The sequence below is a fragment of the Populus trichocarpa genome, chromosome 14 (genome assembly GCF_000002775.5).
Source record: "Populus trichocarpa isolate Nisqually-1 chromosome 14, P.trichocarpa_v4.1, whole genome shotgun sequence".
NCBI lineage: Eukaryota > Viridiplantae > Streptophyta > Magnoliopsida > Malpighiales > Salicaceae > Populus > Populus trichocarpa.
The window spans coordinates 8,331,724-8,349,834 of record NC_037298.2 but is presented as its reverse complement, the minus strand read 5'-3'; the positions used below and the strand labels follow the sequence as shown (position 1 = coordinate 8,349,834).

General features: G+C 32.6%; 2 protein-coding genes and 1 pseudogene across 4 annotated transcripts; 2 read left to right on the top strand and 1 right to left on the bottom strand.

Annotated features, from left to right (window-relative positions):
* Positions 1-2,810: 2,810 nt before the first annotated feature.
* Positions 2,811-6,331, top strand: LOC7495230 (uncharacterized). Its single transcript, XM_002320952.4, has 9 exons — positions 2,811-3,088; positions 3,174-3,304; positions 3,389-3,474; positions 3,560-3,654; positions 4,228-4,324; positions 4,942-5,056; positions 5,239-5,393; positions 5,615-5,740; positions 5,890-6,331. The coding sequence occupies exons 1-9, from the start codon at positions 2,907-2,909 to the stop codon at positions 6,121-6,123; spliced, it is 1,221 nt and encodes a 406-aa protein (XP_002320988.3). The 5' UTR covers positions 2,811-2,906; the 3' UTR covers positions 6,124-6,331.
* Positions 6,332-6,409: 78 nt separating this feature from the next.
* LOC18105277 (endoglucanase 25-like) lies at positions 6,410-7,138 on the bottom strand (annotated as a pseudogene).
* Positions 7,139-10,859: 3,721 nt separating this feature from the next.
* On the top strand, positions 10,860-17,678 carry LOC7495229 (uncharacterized). Of its 3 annotated transcripts, none has more exons than XM_002320951.4 (13): positions 10,860-11,227; positions 11,309-11,446; positions 11,598-11,679; positions 11,835-11,911; positions 12,757-12,863; positions 14,015-14,135; positions 14,973-15,089; positions 15,198-15,289; positions 15,561-15,627; positions 15,725-15,803; positions 15,895-15,986; positions 16,844-16,987; positions 17,435-17,678. In XM_002320951.4, exons 1-13 carry the CDS (start codon positions 11,030-11,032, stop codon positions 17,573-17,575), a joined length of 1,455 nt encoding a protein of 484 aa, XP_002320987.3. In that variant the 5' UTR covers positions 10,860-11,029; the 3' UTR covers positions 17,576-17,678. The 3 variants fall into 3 exon arrangements, with proteins under 3 accessions (XP_002320987.3, XP_052303108.1, XP_024440147.2); XM_024584379.2 differs by having other exon boundaries at positions 11,079-11,227; positions 11,322-11,446; XM_052447148.1 differs by lacking the exon at positions 14,973-15,089 and having other exon boundaries at positions 15,138-15,289.
* The last annotated feature ends 433 nt before the right edge of the window (positions 17,679-18,111 follow it).

The following is an 18,111-nucleotide window of genomic DNA, read 5'->3' as shown; positions in this document are numbered from 1 at the left end:
TCAATTTCTGTCGAGGAATCTTGTTCTTATTGGTAATGATATAATTATGATTACTTTAAATTAAAAAATCTTGCATTAACCTTTTGCCTCACATGTCAAAGTTGGGGTTGAACAAGGGTTTGTATAAATTAAAAGTTTTTTTTGTTTTTGTGTTTCAAGAAGTGTTTTTTTTTAATTAAATTTTTTATTTTTTTTAGATTATTTTTTTTAATATTTTTAGATCGTTTTAATGTGTTAGTGTCAAAAATAATTTTTTAAAAATAAAAAATATTATTTCGATACATTTCCGGATGAAAAACACCTTGAAAAACAATCGTTATTATACTCCCAAACACTCCCTAAGGATATCTTAGTCAATTTTAATTGGGATTATCTTGACATCATCAATTAAATATCTCAGAAATTTAAAAATTATAAATTTATAAAATGTAAAAGGAAGGTGAACCGAGGATTTTAGAATTCAATCATGTTACTTACAATGGACGTGATAATTAATAATTGTTATCACACTTTCAAACACCTCTTAAAAATATCTTTGTCAATTTTAATTGAAATTATCTTGACACCGTCAATTAAATATCTCATAAATTTAAAAAATATAAATTTATAAAATGTAAAAGGAAGGTAAACCAAGGATTTTAGAATTCAATCATGTTACTTACAATGGACGCGACAATTAACAATTATTATCACACTTTCAAACACCTCTTAAAAATATCTTTGTCAATTTTAATTGAAACTATCTTGACACCATCAATTAAATATCTCATAAATTTAAAAAATGTAAAAGGAAGGTAAACCAAATATTTTAGAATTCAATCATGTTACTTACAATGGATGCGACAATTAACAATCATTACCATACTTTTAAATATCCCTTAAAGATATCTTTATTAATTTTAATTGAGATTATTTTGACACTGTTAATTAAATATTTTATAAATTTATAAAATATAAAAGGAAGGAAACCGAGAATTTTAGAATTCAATTGATGCGACAATTATTTTTTTTTTCTGATTTTGTTACTGGTTTTGAATATTAGAGGAGATTGTGAAATCTAATTGTTTTGCTACACGTAATCGATAAAAAAATACAAAACATGTGAACATTATGGTAAGATTTGAATCATGATATATACGTGATTTATTTTTTATTTTATTTTTTTGTTGATTGTTATAGATTACGTGATAAGTTATCTTCGATAATAAATATGACATCTCAATGGCAACCTATTTATCAAAGAATCGGTTGTGTATCTGCCACACAATAATATCATAATTACCATTTAAAAAGATGTGGAATCTATAGTATTTTGGACTAATTTTTTAAAAGAAAAGTTAATAGTTGAAATGACAATCTATATTCACTTGTTAAAATACTTGGAGTTACGTTTGCACTGAGTTTCATTAAATTTTATTTTTTATTTTAAATTAATATTTTTTTTATTTTTTTATTTTTTTATTTTGATATGTTGATATCAAAAATATTTTAATACATTCTAAATAAAAAATATTTTAAAAAGTAACCTCAATTACACTTCCAACCAAATACCTAGATCTAAATTAAAAAGACATCATGTAGTGGTAACCTTATATTTTTACCCACATAAAAATTTGTATGTTTTGTTTTGCATTTCAGATTTTATTTTTGTTCTTGTGATTCATGGATGAGATTTATTAATTTCATGTTTTATTATTTTGCGATATAATTTTAGATGATTTTCATTAATGATATTTTTTAAATAATAGGTTGGGTAAATATCAAAAAATCATCTCAAATTAATAATTTAAGTTATTAGGTGAGGTCCCAATATATAATTTATATTATTTTCCAACACATTCTATAGAGTAAAAGCCCTTTGTGCTTGAAACTTGTACATACTCATATTACTCGTGCTTAATTTTTATTAAATAAATTGGAATGATGAGATTCAAACTCGTGACCGCTTGATCATTAAGGCTTTGATATTATGTTAAAAAATCATCTCAATAACTTAAGCTGTTAAACAAGATCTCAATATATGATTTATATTATTTTCTAAAAATAAACAAAGAACTCCAATTAAATACAATGCAAAATAAAATGATAGTTGTAGATTTTACAGCTTAGGTTCACATTAGCCTTATCACGTGATATGAAGTTGTTTGATATTATAATAATAATTATTTTTAAAAATATTTTTTATTTAGAAATGTATAAAAATAATATTTTTTATTTTTAAAATATATTTTCAATTTAGTGTATCAAAACTATTTAAAATACATTAAAAAATTTAAATTTTTTTTTTTTCAAAAAACACGGCAACGCGTTGCCAAAGATGCTCTATCCCCATCTGGAAACTCTCAAGAGATGGAGTAAAATGTATCGCACTCCCTTAGTTTATACAAATCAATTTAATTGTCCCATAAAATATAAAAAATTATGAAATAGTCCCTTGACCAACAATTCACATCCTACCTTAGTAATTGTTTATTCCAAAATGCCTTCCTTTTCTTATTAAATTCAATAATCTTCCCTAATTTTCCTATCTTTTTTCTTCACTATTAAAAAAAATGAACTAGAACATAACATGAATGAAAGAAATTGATGAAACGAAGTAAGTTACAAATAAATTTAACAATATAAGGATTAACCATAAATTCTTTTGAAACCGCAAGGACCAACTAAAACAATGACCAAGTTACGATAACTCCAGGAGCTACCGTGGAAGTGGTGAACGCGCATCCTGATTGGATCGAACTATTTTAAATGGGCCCACGTTCGACCTGAATTAAGCCCATGCCAGTTGCCAAGCCCCAAAATCTTACGTTACATTTAACCGGGAGAACACCGAAGATAAATCGGAGAACTCGAATAGCAGAAGACAAGACAAGGGAAGATAAGAGAGTGGGTACAAAATTAAGGCAATGGAGCAGAAGCTATCCTCAGTGGCGAAGACTTTTACTCCTTCACCAATTCAAGAACTCTCCCATTTAGCTCAGAGAAGCAACGCTATCAACCTTGCAGAAGGATTCCCTGACTTCCCTGCTCCTTCCCACCTAAAAAATGCTGCAATTTCCGCCATCAATTCTGACTTCAACCAGTACAGGTGATTGCTTTTTCAATTTTCTGGAAGATTTTTTTTATTTCTTGGTAATATCAACCGAGAGAGCCTAGCTGTTTTGTGAATTAAGGCATGTGCAAGGAATTTGTGACCACTTGGCGAATATTATGAAGGAAATGCATGGTTTAGATTTTGATCCTCGGACTGATATGGCTATTTGCTGTGGCCAAACCGAGGCATTTGCAGCCGCAGTGTTTGCTAGTATGTTGTGCACTCTAATTCTTTGTAAATGGTAGTAACTTATCCAGATGTTTCGCTTACTAAATTATTGTTCTGTTTGGACAGTAATAGACCCGGGCGATGAGGTTGTGCTATTTGACCCTTCATATGAAACATACGAGGGATGCATTAGGATGGCTGGGGGAATACCTGTAAGTTTTTTTTTTAAGAAAAAATTTGGTTCTGAACTGTATTATCATGGTTAAAGAGTTTTGAATAATTGAAAATTATTCGCAGGTGTATGTTGCACTTGAACCCCCTCATTGGACATTGGATCCTGACAGATTCATCAATTCTTTTACTGCAAGAACAAAAGCTGTAATATTAAACAGGTTAGAAATTCCAATCAAGGGGACAATATTGCCTTTTTATTTTTAAAAAGAATCTATTTGTTTCAAAATGGAGGTTCAAATGGCAACTTTTCATTGATTTTGAGTAAAAACGTTGGTCATATTCTCGTAAACTATTCCTCGAAAGAATTCCTTACTGTCTGTAAAAAATTGTCTGTCTTGCATATTTGAATGTGTTGTTTGTTACCATGATGAGAATAAGAGCGAAATCAAGAGAGATATAAATTGAAAAGTGACAGACAATGCTAGGACAACAATTGGCCTAACTGGATGAAATCCAGGCAAATGCTCTGCCCAAAAACCTCACATTAATTGCTTGCAAAGTCACAGATGGAAAAAAGTTCTTTTGGATTATTTGATAGATCACCCAAGAAATTGCTTGATCATAGCACTTGAGTCATAACTATTGTTATAACCTGACAATTGGTATTTAGCTATAAAGAAACTCAATCAAAATTTTAGCATGTTAAACGTGTGATTATTTAATTTGTTCACCATTTATTCCCAGTTACAATACTTTCGGATTTAGAGACTTACTAACATGAAGTGGCACAGCCCTCATAATCCAACTGGCAAAGTTTTCACTAAAGATGAGCTTGAGACTATTGCTGGAGCTTGCTGCAGAAGGGATTGCATGGCTATAACAGATGAAGTATGACAATCCTTTTGCTTATTCCTGGGAAAATTAACTGGATTGGCTATAGGCTAGTCATTCATTAGTTGGTGCTACTAATTCCTGCTCCTTCACCATCTCTGTGAAAACCCAATTTGCACAGTTCTTTTCACCAATTGATTTGATCCCTTGCATCATCTTTAAGTAATAAAACATGTAAAGGTTTTGTATCTCTGGCAATGATTTTTTTTCCCATATCTCTTCCCTTTCCGTAATTATGAGACTGATGCAAAAAGGAGGAGATAACATTGTCTTTTAGGTTACTATTTTGCCTTGTTTATAATAGTGATTTGAACTTGTTTGAACAGGTGTGGTTTTGGGCCTTTTGGCTAATATATGAAGCTACGGCATGATTTGTCATCTTGACCCTTGTAGACATTTGAACAGGCTTTGATTTGTTGAGGATGTTAAGGTTCTTGAAGCTAAAAATGTTCAAGACATATGTTAACTATCCATATGACGTTCAACATGTTTAGAAAGTTCAGAAGTTTCTCTCTTAAATTATCATTGTATTGTGCTGCTAGTGTTAGTCAAAACGACTAGAAGCAAGAATGCATTGTTTCTCCTATGTCAGAAGGGTTGTTTGTCTCCTGCAGGTATATGAGCATATTACATATGACAACATAAAGCATATATCCCTTGCCTCTCTTCCAGGAATGCAAGAGCGGACTATCATTACATCTTCCTTATCAAAAACTTTCAGTGTCACAGGTCAAAGCTGCCATCCTACTCAATTAAGTTATCCTCAGAATTAGTTCATGCTGGAAAATCCAATTCTTTAATATGTGTGGGATTAAATACATCTCATTTTATTTATCTTCCTCTGTGCTCTCTACATCAAGTTTCAATTATGTCATAGATTTGCACTCTTACTTCTGTATGCTGTTTATTAGGATGGAGAGTGGGTTGGGCAATTGCTCCAGCTTTCTTTGCCTCTGCAATAAGAAACATTCATATTAAAATCACAGATTCTGCTCCAGCGCCTTTCCAAGAAGCGGCCTTGACTGCTTTGAGAAGCCCCCCAGAATACTTTGAAAAATTGAGAAGGGTGGGTCCTTAAAAGCTTTAAATGTACTTGGTTTTGGTGAAATTAGTGCCACAATATCTGTTTGAATAAATCAGAAGAGTGGTCCCTTAAAAGCTTCTGTTACACCTGGTTTCATGAAAGTGGTTCCTGCAACCACTAAGTTTTCAGTACAAGAATGTTAGCATATGAATTTTTCTATTTATTGTAATTTATGCTGACAAAACATATCTTTTGACGCACAGGAATACGAATCAAAAAGAGACTACATTGTTCACTTGATTGCGGGAATTGGTTTTCAGATTAAGTTTAAGCCTCGGGGTGCATTCTTTTTATTTGCAGAACTTCCTGAAAATTACTTGCTTTCTGATGTAAGTGCACTCTTCACTCTCTCTTTCTTTTTAGTAATTTCTTTGTGAGTGTTCATTACTTGTAGGCCTCACATGAGCAAATATTTGTAAGTGGTGTTCTCCCATCTGTTATCCTATGAAGTGTTAATTATCCATTTGGATTGTTTCAGGTAGAATATGTCAAGGAATTAATAAAACAAGCAGGGGTGGTGGCAGTACCAGGTTGTGGATTTTTTCACACAACTTTGTCCACAGAGAAATTATCTCAGGTAGGTTGCAGTTACCAGGAGAGATACATCAGGTTTGCTTTTTGTAAAAGCAGTGCTACATTGGCTGCTGCAGCACAAAAACTTGCTGAGCTTTCAGATGCTATGGGGTGTGTCACTGGTGGGAAGAATGCATGATGTTCCATGGATCTAAAGTCACCGGGAGGCAATGTAACTTTTGTGGACCTAGTGTGAATGACGATCTGGCTAATTTTATATTTTAACTAATCAAAGCCCTACGAAAGTGTTGGTATGGGGAAGTATTCTTTCAAATGGTGAAGACTCACTATCTGTCATCCTATCAGACAATTGAAAAAAATTCATCTAATCATAGTTACTTTTTTTACCGTGCTTGAGAGATGTGTTCAGAAGCAATCTGATCATTGTGTCCAAGGTGCTGGTGTTGGGGGTCCATGTCATATGTTTACGATGGAGGGGTTGCATAGAATGTGGTGTTCCTGTCAAGCTTGGAAGTGCTTCCACCAGACAAAGCCACTAGTGCAGCTGCCAAAACTGCATTTCCTGCAATGGCTGGCTCCGTATAATTATTGGAGCGGATATCCTGGAAACCATTCCAGTTATCAGGGGACAGCAACCATGGCTTCAACAATAGTTTTTGGATTTGGTTTAGGAATCAGGACTGTCCCTTCATTTCCGTCCTTTGCATCCATACTTGACCATGTTTTTTGGAATTGAAGAGCCTCTATGAGAAATGATCACAAAGCCTTCAAGATAGCTCATGCTATAAGGGGTTTTGCTTAGGATGTAATCAATCTGACTCCTTGCAAGATTTCACAAAGCTTCATTTGAGTAAAATTTAGATCTGCAATGCCATCCTGGCGCCATTTTACCTTCGAGAGACATTGTATTTCGTAGCCATGAAAGCCGCTTTCACCATATATTTAAGAGGCCGTGGTCTTCCACGGTTTAATTTAATCAACCTTCCCTTTGTTCTATTGAAGGTTTGGAAAACTGGTGAGTATGAGCACGTTATGTTTTCTACGTGCCTTTGAAATGTGCTCAGCATCTCTTCATGTGGATAACCGAAGTCCAAGAAAATTCTCATTCGACTCGGAAGCAACTGGGCACCAGCAAGCTTGTTGTCCCAGCTAAATACCCCCCGTTTCGGACCTCCAAGTAAGCTTGTTGTCATTATTTAACCAGGTTAGATAGGAATTGTAAATTTCCTCGCGTCGAATCCAACCATATACATCATGTTTTCCGCAGATCGGCCCGCGGCCCTGTGAAATGATGCTGCCTAAGCGAATTGAGGAATTGAAGGTTTTGAGAAGGTAGTCAGTCCATGAAACATTATTGTGTCTTGGAAGCCTTCCAGCTGCAATTTATTAGTAAATCGAAACAAAAATCAAGTTGAGGAACAAAGATGAGGACTACAATATGGACCTTTTTTTTGCCATATTCCCAGGAAAACAAATTAGGCTGCCCGTGTTAATTTATGGGAATGTGAGATAATCCAATAGAGGATCCACTGGTAAGACTAATTGATCCGATGATTAATTGCCAACTTCTTTCATTTAATACAAAAATATAATTAGTCCAAATAAGAAATTAATGTTGAAATTCAATTTTCATTCATTCAATTCAATTTGGGGATATATATTTGGAACAGACTGATTGAGAGTTAAATTTCTACTCCAAGATATCTGAATATTTCAGGAAAAAACTAGTTGTTGTGTTGGTTTGATGGTGCCATGTATTGTGCATCGGGAGAGAGAAAATTGTGAATTTCAATAATGTTTTCCTCCTCCTCCTCCTCCTTTTTTTCTGTCTTTGGATAATTTTTTGTTTGACTTTTTTTTATCCCCTCCTAGTACTATGTGAATTGGGATTTAGAGCTAAATGATTTCTGTCGATTTATTTTTTATATAATTATTGTTGTGTTCAAAAACCATCTTAATACTAGATTAGGGTTCGAGTTTATAAAATAAAATTCAATTTTATTGCTTGCAAAAAAAGTTAATTTTAGTATCAATGGATTTTATTTGACAAAAAGAGTTTTATTTAAGTTTTTTTTACCCCTCATTTTGACGGAAAAAATAAATCGAGACCCATGATTGTTTTTTTATTTGAAGTGAATTTTAAGTTTTTTGACTGATTAAATATTGTTTTTTAGATTAGATATGGGTCTTATTAAAAATTTTGTGGGGTTTCCTAAGTGTTTTCATGTGAAAAAAGAAGAAGCTGAAAGCAAGTATTTTAGATACAAGGAGTTGTTACCTGATTTTTCGACGATCTTTCAGCTACCTAAGATGATTGGGATATAACTAGTGGATGATGCATCATTTACCACTTCAAACGGCAAGTCATCTGTTTTCTTTTTTTTAATTAAAAAAAAAGGTTCCGTCCACCCATTTAAGAGAAAAAAAAAAGCAAAGTGCATAGGCCTAGGTTTTTTGTAATGGGCCATGCACGTTGACCTAACCAATCCCAAGCATTTGATATTTTTTTGGTCTTTATGTATTGGTTTTTATATTTTCCATCAATTTTAATATAAAATCATTAAAATAAATTAATCATAAATATATTTGAGGTGTTAATTTATTAAATACATTTAATTCTTACTTTGTTTTGAATAAGATTATAACATTTTTTAAAAATATTAGCCAACACTATTTTTGTACACCTCATCATGAACATTTTTTAAAAATTTATTTAGGTGGCTTTAGTGCACATGTATTTTTTATTATATAATTAAATAAAAAATAGTTTGAAAAAAAAAATAAAGTTATCAAACCCAACTAGATTCATGAACTGGGTTGCAATAATGGTGGATTAACCTGCATCGATAAAAAATAGTCTTCTTAATATTTTTTTAAACATCTAATACGATGGTGTCTTGAAGACTTATCTTGATCAAAATATTATCGTTTCGATATTTTTAAAAATAAAACAATGACAACTTGAAAACTTTTTAAAATGAATTGGGTTCTGACCAGGTTGATTGAGTCGTGTTTGGAATCATCAAATTAATCGAATTAACTTTCACATGGTTTAATTTAAAACTTTAGATAAATAAAGAGCTGTGTAGGGGTCTCCAGCTTGACCCGCTAGACTGAATTGAGTTTAATGATACTACCAAAGAATTTTCCATGGCAACTCGTAAACTATATATTATTGAAATATTATTCTTGTGTTTTTTAATATATCCATATCAAAAATATTATAATATTATTTTTCTATTTACAACTTGCATTTATAATTATGAGAAGATGTTGTCTAAAAAAATATAGATGTTATGGCAAAAATTGTCATAAAAAAATTGAGTATGTTTATAAGATTGAGAGGTTTTAATTAGAGAGTTAATGATGCGAAACAAAGTCCCTGTTTGTTTCACGAAAAGTGGTTTTCTAGAAATCACTTTCCAAACTTTCCTGTGTTTGTTTGTCATTAGACAAATTAGTCAACGGAAAACACTTTACAGTTAAAGAAAAATTTGGTTTGATTTTCAGGAAAGTGTTTTCTTTTTATTTTGGGTGGAAAACACTTTCTGAAAGTTGTAAAAAATTTAGAAATGTCATATTATTTGCTTACTATATCAAATTTGATTCTCAAACTTTTAATTACTATATATTTTGTTTTGAATTTTTTTTTCAATTTCATCCCTTAGAATTTGATTTTTATATTAACTTTGGTTCTTAATTTTATGATTTTATTTGCTTTTTTCTTATCATTTTTTTAATTAAAATTTTTTATCTATCAAATTTGGTTCCTATTCTTTTGATTATTACTTATTTTATTTGAAATAATTTATGAAATTGTAATTATTATTATTTTAATTTCATCATCTTTCAATTTTTTTATCTGTTAGATTTGATCTTTATTATTTTGATTGTTATTTATTTTATTTGAGATACTTTACAAAATTAGATTTTTTTCAATTTCATTCTCATTCAACTTTTTAATTTGTAAGATTTGTTTCTTATTATTTTAATAAACTTAAAAAAATAAAATATTAATAAATTATTTTACACGACACAACCAAACAATAAAAAGCCGAAGAAAGCGGAATATATATATATATATATATATATATATAGAGAGAGAGAGAGAGAGAGAGAGAGAGAGAGAGAGAGAGAGAGAGAGAGAGACTTGAAGGAGGAAAGAATGTGACATTTATCAAATTATTCAAAAGTAAGTGCGAAATGTTTTTTTAATTATAAATATTAAAATTTTAAAACAACCAAGATTTATAACCTGCTAAATAAAAATTTCTAAAAAAATAATATAAAATAAGCCTAATAATAAATCCAAGTAAAATTTAATAATATAGGATTTAGCTATTTTTTATCATCTTTCATTATACTCAAACATAAATTATATCTCAACCACACATATATATGTATAAAATTTTTATTTTGAATTATTTATTTTTTTAATGCATGTTCGGATGACTTTTTATTTTTATTGAATAAATGACATGGAACAAAAAATTAATTTTGATAAAAATATATATGAGAAATTATACTAGCAAATTATCTTATTTAAATAAAATTTAAAATATTGTTCTTCTTATATTAAAAAAATAATTTTTATATAAAAAACATAGGATATCCCGTAATATAAAATTAAATATTTTAATTTACATTTATTTTTTAACTTTTTAACTTAGTTTTTAATTACAATTGTTTTAATGTTTATTGACATTTATAATCCTGTATTTATTTTATTAAACATATATATATATATATATATTAAATTTTAAATTAACAACTAATTTTTTTTTTACTATTAAAAAATACATTGAAAATACTTGCCCATTTTTTTACGGAAAAAAAAATCGATAGACCACGAAGCATTTCCTAGCTGGCTTATATAATTTTGAGGTTTTTGCTGTCACTTAAGTTGCCCCCTGGTTATTCAGGGCAAGCATTTCCTGCTGTCTGACACGTGTCAGGTCATTTTATAACACACTCCAGTCGAATTGTTAAATTCCAGCGGTCAACAGCAGCAGCTCTTCAAGTGATTCGACTGGAACCGATCGAACACGCAAAAACAAAAAACAACAGCAGAAAGGGAAGAATTAATGTCTAGTATGATCGCAGTTACGACAACAGAATTAGATGAACGACAACGAGAACCCCTTCTACACAATCCCCGTTCGCTTTCCAATGAAGAAGAAGAAGAGATCACCAACACGCCTTCAACCTCATCATCCAACGCATCGCCACTACCAACTCAACGCCTCCTTTCTCTCGACGTTTTCCGTGGCCTTACCGTCGCTGTAATTAAGCTCAATTTCTCATTTCCATTTTAACAATTGTTGTTTCATTTGTATATATTTGATGATTAAGTTGTTCGACAGCTCATGATTTTAGTTGATGATGCTGGTGGAGCTTTTCCTTGTATTAATCACTCTCCGTGGTTTGGTGTGACGCTTGCCGATTTTGTGATGCCTTTTTTCCTCTTTGTTGTTGGTGTCTCTATCAGTTTAGTTTTTAAGGTAACAAAAAGTCTCTTCAACTGTTGCCTTGCTTCTTTTCTGCTCTTTCATTCCTTTGTTGTAGTTCTGTATACTTCATAACAATTTTTTTTTTTTTAGAAATAAGTTATTTTATATCTTTGAGTCGCGAGTAATTTGTGTCACCAAGCAGAAAGTATCTAGCAAACCAATGGCCACAAAGAAAGTCATACAGAGGACTATCAAACTATTTCTTTTGGGATTATTGTTGCAAGGTATGTTACCATGCCCGTTCCTTAAATTCCTGAAATTAGCATTTTCAGTTTGCTATTTGATAGGCATTTGAATATTTCACGTGCATTGTGGATAACCAGTTTGTAGTTTCGATAATAGGAACTGATAGTGTATATCTTCTTGGAAATTTGCATAGGTGGGTATTTCCATGGACGCCACAATTTAACATACGGGGTTGATGTGGGCAAGATACGTTGGATGGGCGTGCTACAGGTAGTTTTCCTGAATAAGCATTGATATCAGGCAATACTTTTTTTTTTATCAAACTTCTATTGCATGGCATCTACCAATACATTCTTCCGTTGGACCCTACCGACATGTTGGCATTATGTCACAGTTTACCTAGAATAGCTATGCCAGCACATGCTTGTATACCAACATGCATGCAAGCACCATTCATATATGGCATGTTAGATGTTCAGATCCACAAAATTTGCAGTGGAATTGGCTACTGGAATTAGAAATTAAGATGGATTGATTATAGAAGATTATAGGAAACCTTACTGATTTTTGAGTTCGTGAATTAGTGGCTCAACATGCATGAATAGGAGAACTTTGATTTTATAAAACTTCATCCATCATAGACCGTTATAGCTGGTTCTGCATTGTCAAAGAACCAATTCAACCCAATAGCTTAAGCTATTAAGTGAGGGTCCCAAGATATGATTTATATTATTCTTTAACACACCCCCTCAAGTGAAAACACTTTGAGCTTGAAACTTGCATGTGCCCATATTATTTTGTGCTTAATTTTTTATTAAATAAATGAGGATGGTGAGATTCGAATTTGTAACTGCTTGGTCATCAAGACTCTGATACCATGTCCAAAAATCAATTCAACCCAATAACTTAAGCTATTGGGTTGAGATGATTCTTTGACATGCATTATGTAACTTCTAAGAATTTCATCATATGATTGTGAAGCCTGTAAGACTCACTTGTTTCACCTCAATGAAATTTCTTTTTGTAATGGTTGACAAATTCATAACTGGTATACTGTTGTAGACTTCATATTCCAATACAGTCACTAAACTTTGACGTCCTTTTGTTAATTGTAGAGGATATCCATTGGATATCTCTTTGCTGCAATGTCAGAGATCTGGCTTGTGGACAGTATCACGGTCGACTCACCTATGGCTTTTGTGAAGAAATACTACATCCAATGGTTGGTTCCCCTTTCTAGGATCTATACCATTTTCTTTACTCGTGCTGTTCTTGTGCAAGAAGACTTTTGACACAACAAGGGAAAGCTTGATTGGGAAAAAATAATAAATATTTTAGTATTTTATGTGGTAGAACACATTTAGTAATTGTGCACTGGGATTGAAAAGATGGAGGTCTGTGACAGGCGCAGGAATCTTGCAATGGTTTGAGTGATAGAGAAAGGAAAAGATAAGGGAGAAAGGTAAAATGCAGTTAATCTTCTTTAGGTTTTCATAAGCAATCACGTCTAGGTAAGAGAACAAGAAAGAACATAATAGTGCTACAATTCCTTATATTACCATCCCTTGATCTAAAATAAAGCTTATAGATTACCCATCTCTTCCTAGACAGAAAAATTTGAATGCAGATAGACATCTTACTGCCACAAGCTGGTTATGGTAGAGAGAATTGTAGAGATCAGTGAATAAGGCATTACCCCCTTTTAAAATAGCTTAGATCTTAGCAGAGATGAGAAGCAATGGGACTTGATGCCTCTGGTTCATGTCACTTGGCCTCTTTTTCTTGGTTTGTTCATTTAAACAACAATAAGTTCAAGCACTCATTAGCACCAGTAGACCTTGGATAAGTTTGCGTGCTCGAGACTGCCTATTTCCGGTGAATCTGAAATTACTGAGTGTCTTAACTTTTATTTATTGTTCTAAATACTCTGAACCAGCAGTTGAGGAAATATGAAGTCCTAATAGGGCTCAAGTCAAATTTAGACCAAAAGTTCAAGATTCCTTTTACAAGTCTTTCTGTCTGCATCAGACTGCCAATTTTCTCCCTTTTTACATCAATACCATGCTGGCATGATCTTTCTGGATCAGAGGAGCATTTTCTTCTGTGATTTTTTATACTATAATCATGCTGTTGTTTTCAAGAATAACATGATTTTATAAGAATTTTAATTCCATTTTTGCATCATTATACCTAAATTCAAGGTTTAGCTTATTGTCCAACCATAATCTGAATGCTAGATAAGATAGTTTTATTCATATCAGTGGCAAAGTAAATTTAGTTAAAAAGATCGTTACTTTAATGATTTTTATGATAAAGGTCTTGTACATCGCTTCTAATTTTCTGCGAGTGTTCAATTTTTGTTTTGTTTTGCAGGATGGTTGCTTTCTTATTTTGCACATTTTACATGTGCTTGCTGTATGGCCTTTATGTTCCAGACTGGGAATTCGAAGTTCCAAGCACAAATCTGTTTGAATATGAATTTGGTACTAAAATTGTGAGTTGAGTTGTTCATTTTTTACCAGTTCATCTACCATCTAACATGCCACTATCCAGTAAGAGTTTGGTTATATCAGCAAAGAAGATGACGTGATATATTTCTTTTTTCAATCTGTCGCATAATGATTAGTTTTTATTGTTTCTGGGATTAGGCTTTGCTCGGTAAACTTTGTTACTGGGCCATTTTTCACTGGAAGTTTAATTTCTGTTGATTTATCAACCACTTTCTTCTCAAACAATGTCCCTTTTCTCCATCGCTGTTTGCATTTTTTTTTTGACATATCATTTAAGATTCTCTTGCCAAGGGAATCCAGACAACAATCAAATAGTTGCGAACCCATTTGCTTGAAATATATAATGGATGTCTTGTTTGATTTCTGGTCATCAGTGTGACGGTCTTTCATCTCTTCTTTACTTTCAGCTTTTTACTCCAAATGAAACCAAGTCCCATGAATCTATTGAACACTGTCACAACTTTTTAATATATTGAACTGCAATCAATGAAGAAAGTTATCAGGAAGAACTGTCAAACTAGACATGACAGCTAAGCTGTTGTGTTCAGTTGACTGCCCTTTCTTTATGGTTAAGTTTAATAACCAGGTGACTATTGAACTGAACTCTATTTTCAAAGATGCAAGTTAAAACCTGATTTTCTTTCATCAGAATGTATTTATGGTTTTATCAATGTGAAGTAACATGCTATGGCAATAATTATTTCCCTTTCATGCTATTACCATTTTTTTCTAACGGAATTCTTGCTAATGTCAAGCTTTAATTCTATTACTCTCCCTCTCGTTTATGGAACTGATTCAAACCTCTATATCATGTTTCATAGGTGAATTGTGGAGTGAGGGGCAGTCTTGAACCTCCTTGTAATGCAGTTGGTCTGATTGACCGATTTTTTCTTGGTGAACATCATCTATATCAACATCCTGTGTATAGAAGAACAAAGGTGATGTTGCTCCCTAACAAGTAACAATTGCTTTCTTTCCTTCATCAGGGCTTCAACTCTCCACATAATCATTTAGCCGAAAGGATCTTGACATTAATTGTTTCACAGCATTGTAGTGTTAATTCTCCTGACTATGGACCTCTGCCACCAAATTCACCTGGGTGGTGCCTTGCTCCATTTGACCCAGAGGGCATCTTGAGGTCAGATAACTGCAGCGCTTTCTCTTGCTCATATTTATGAATTACCACAGATTATTGCTCCATTATAATAACACTCATTAAAGCCAAGTACCCCCTTCAAATGCTTCACTGTACAAAAGAATGGTGATAAATCTGTTAACATGTCAGCATATCATTGACTTTTTTTCTGCCAATTTTTTAATAATGTCGATTTATTTTGTTTAACAACCTTTTTAACCATAGGAAACCACAATGAATAGTGTTGATTTCTTTTGTTTACAACCCTTTTCAGTTCTTTGATGGCTGCTATTACATGTTTTCTTGGATTGCAGTTTGGTCATATCCTTGTTCATTTCAAGGTATGACACATTGTAGTGCTTTTATGGATGTTTACCTTTTATTCTTTACTATGTGTCTTTTACACCAATCTGTGTTTATCTTGCTTCTTTGCTGCAGGGCCACATGCAAAGGCTGTGTTTGTGGTCTGTGTGTTCTTTCATCATACTAATTACTGGATATGTTTTTGAGCTTCTGGGTAGATTTCCTATTTTTAACTGTTTTAAACACTAATGATTTCTTCCAGGATCCTCTCTGTTTCCACTAAATAATGTTAGTGAATATTTCAGGCGTTCCTCTTTGTAAACCATTATATACATTGAGCTATATGTGCATTACAGCTGGAGCATCAGGCTTGGCTTTAACGATCATCTTTTATATAGTAAGTTTATCATTTGAGTACTACCTAATAAACATAAAGATAAATAATGAATAAAAGACTTTTATCATTGCATTGGGTAGTTTTCTGGTTGTTCAGCAAAACTCATGATATTAAATTGATATACAATTTACTTGCTTTCATTTGTTAAAAGAGGAGATCTTATTGACTCAAATCACGTAGCCTGAGCTATTCATATAATTTAATTGGGTTAAAGTCAAGGAAATTATGATAATAGAAACAGGCAGTTTCTTCTTGACATGTCATGTCTATGGACTGAAAGCTTTGACTCAGTTTTAGTGTAGTTTTATCTGTGTTCTTAATACTCTTTTTGGATACATTGACATGGCTTTTTATCAACTCACCACCAACAGGGAACATAAGTAGGTCAAGAGAGCTTGATTTTTCTTGTTATAATTTCTAAGCATCTTCCTATCCTCAAATTCATGGAACTTGGTAAATTTGATTCTCATGTAGAGCTTTGGAATTATCTTGGCTTTTAAGATCGGGGAAGAAATAGCTTTATGAGGATGTAGCGAATTTCCATGCCAGCTATAGGGGATTGGCTAAATCTTGGATCATTTTTGGGTGGTTGACAATATCAGAGTTTTAATCTTTTCTTATGACACGGCGTGCTTTTCATGCCATGGAGATGTTGGAACTATACAACTCTCAGTCCTATTGTTTTGTTGATGTTGGAACTATACAACTCTCAGTCCTATTGTTTTGTTTTCCCCTTCCTTTTCTTTTCCTATTTGACCCTGCTCGGGGGATGTGTATCGTATGCAATTGAGAGGTTATTGAAAATTAAAAGGAGATTGGCGTGAAAGAATTGTTTCAATTCAAACAATTTTATGCAGGTTGATGTCAAGCATTTTAGAAAGCCCACGATGATACTTCAGTGGATGGGAATGAATGCACTCATCATTTATGCGCTGGCTGCCTGTGACCTTTTCCCAGCAGCCATTCAAGGTTTCTATTGGGGTTCACCAGAAAACAACTTGGTAAGACTCTGTTTTCTATTTGGCTGCCAGCCCTGTTCTGTGTTATTCCTTCTCCACCGAATCCCTCCCCAAAATAAATATTTGTTCGTGTAATGGCTCGCTTTATGATTATTGGTGCAAGTTTCTGTGCTAACTCGGCTGGTGAACCCGCACGCAGATGCGCACTCACACACGCACACACAGATAGAGGATGGACCAGCTTACATGTTTAAAACTGTTATTATCACAATTTTTCAACCATTAATTTTCTTCAATCTAATGGCTAATACACGTTCACTATCTGGATATATGTATATATATGACTTTGTATGTCCTTGAAGGAAATTAGAACATGCCGAAGTTACTTTTATAAAGGTGTATGGCTTGCTGAACCAATACTCTATGGCCTGAATGATTTGATGCTTAATACAGTTTATAGACTGACTTTCAAGTAAATATGACTTGCAGGTTGATGATACAGAATCGCTGTTCCAAGTCATGCTCCATTCAAAGAAGTGGGGCACCCTTGTTTTTGTAATTGTGGAGATTTTATTCTGGGGCCTTGTGGCTGGTTTCCTACATTTGAAAGGCATTTATGTGAGACTGTGAAAGTATTGTAGATGCTGCTTTTCCCTGTGCAAGACTGTAAATTCTACCTTGTGAATATAATACAATTTAATGCTTGTAACCAGCAGCATTGTTATTCCTTCAACATCGTCTTTTTGTTCAGTGACACGCCTAGTGATTAGAACCCCGTGACGGTGGGATTTGATCCGAGCATCTGGCAGACATCTCCGAGCCTTCCTTTGTGTTATATATGTGATTAGCCATCCATTACTGGTGTTCGGTAACTAAGTGAGCTTTGGTGCTCGAGGTGTAGTCTAAATCCAACTTTTTTTTTTGTACAGTTCTGTTTGGTATTTTAGTTCGACTGTGTTTTAGATCTTGAATTTGTCATGCTAATCTGGTGGGCTTGGCTTGGGTTTTTCTTACTTTTTTAAAATTATATTGTTTTTTTTAATTTTATCTTTCAACATTTAATTTTTTTAAACTATCTATTTTTCCTTTTATGTTCTTGTTTAATTTTTACTTCATTATGAAATAAGATCATGGAGATGTTTTAAAAAATATTTGGATGATATATT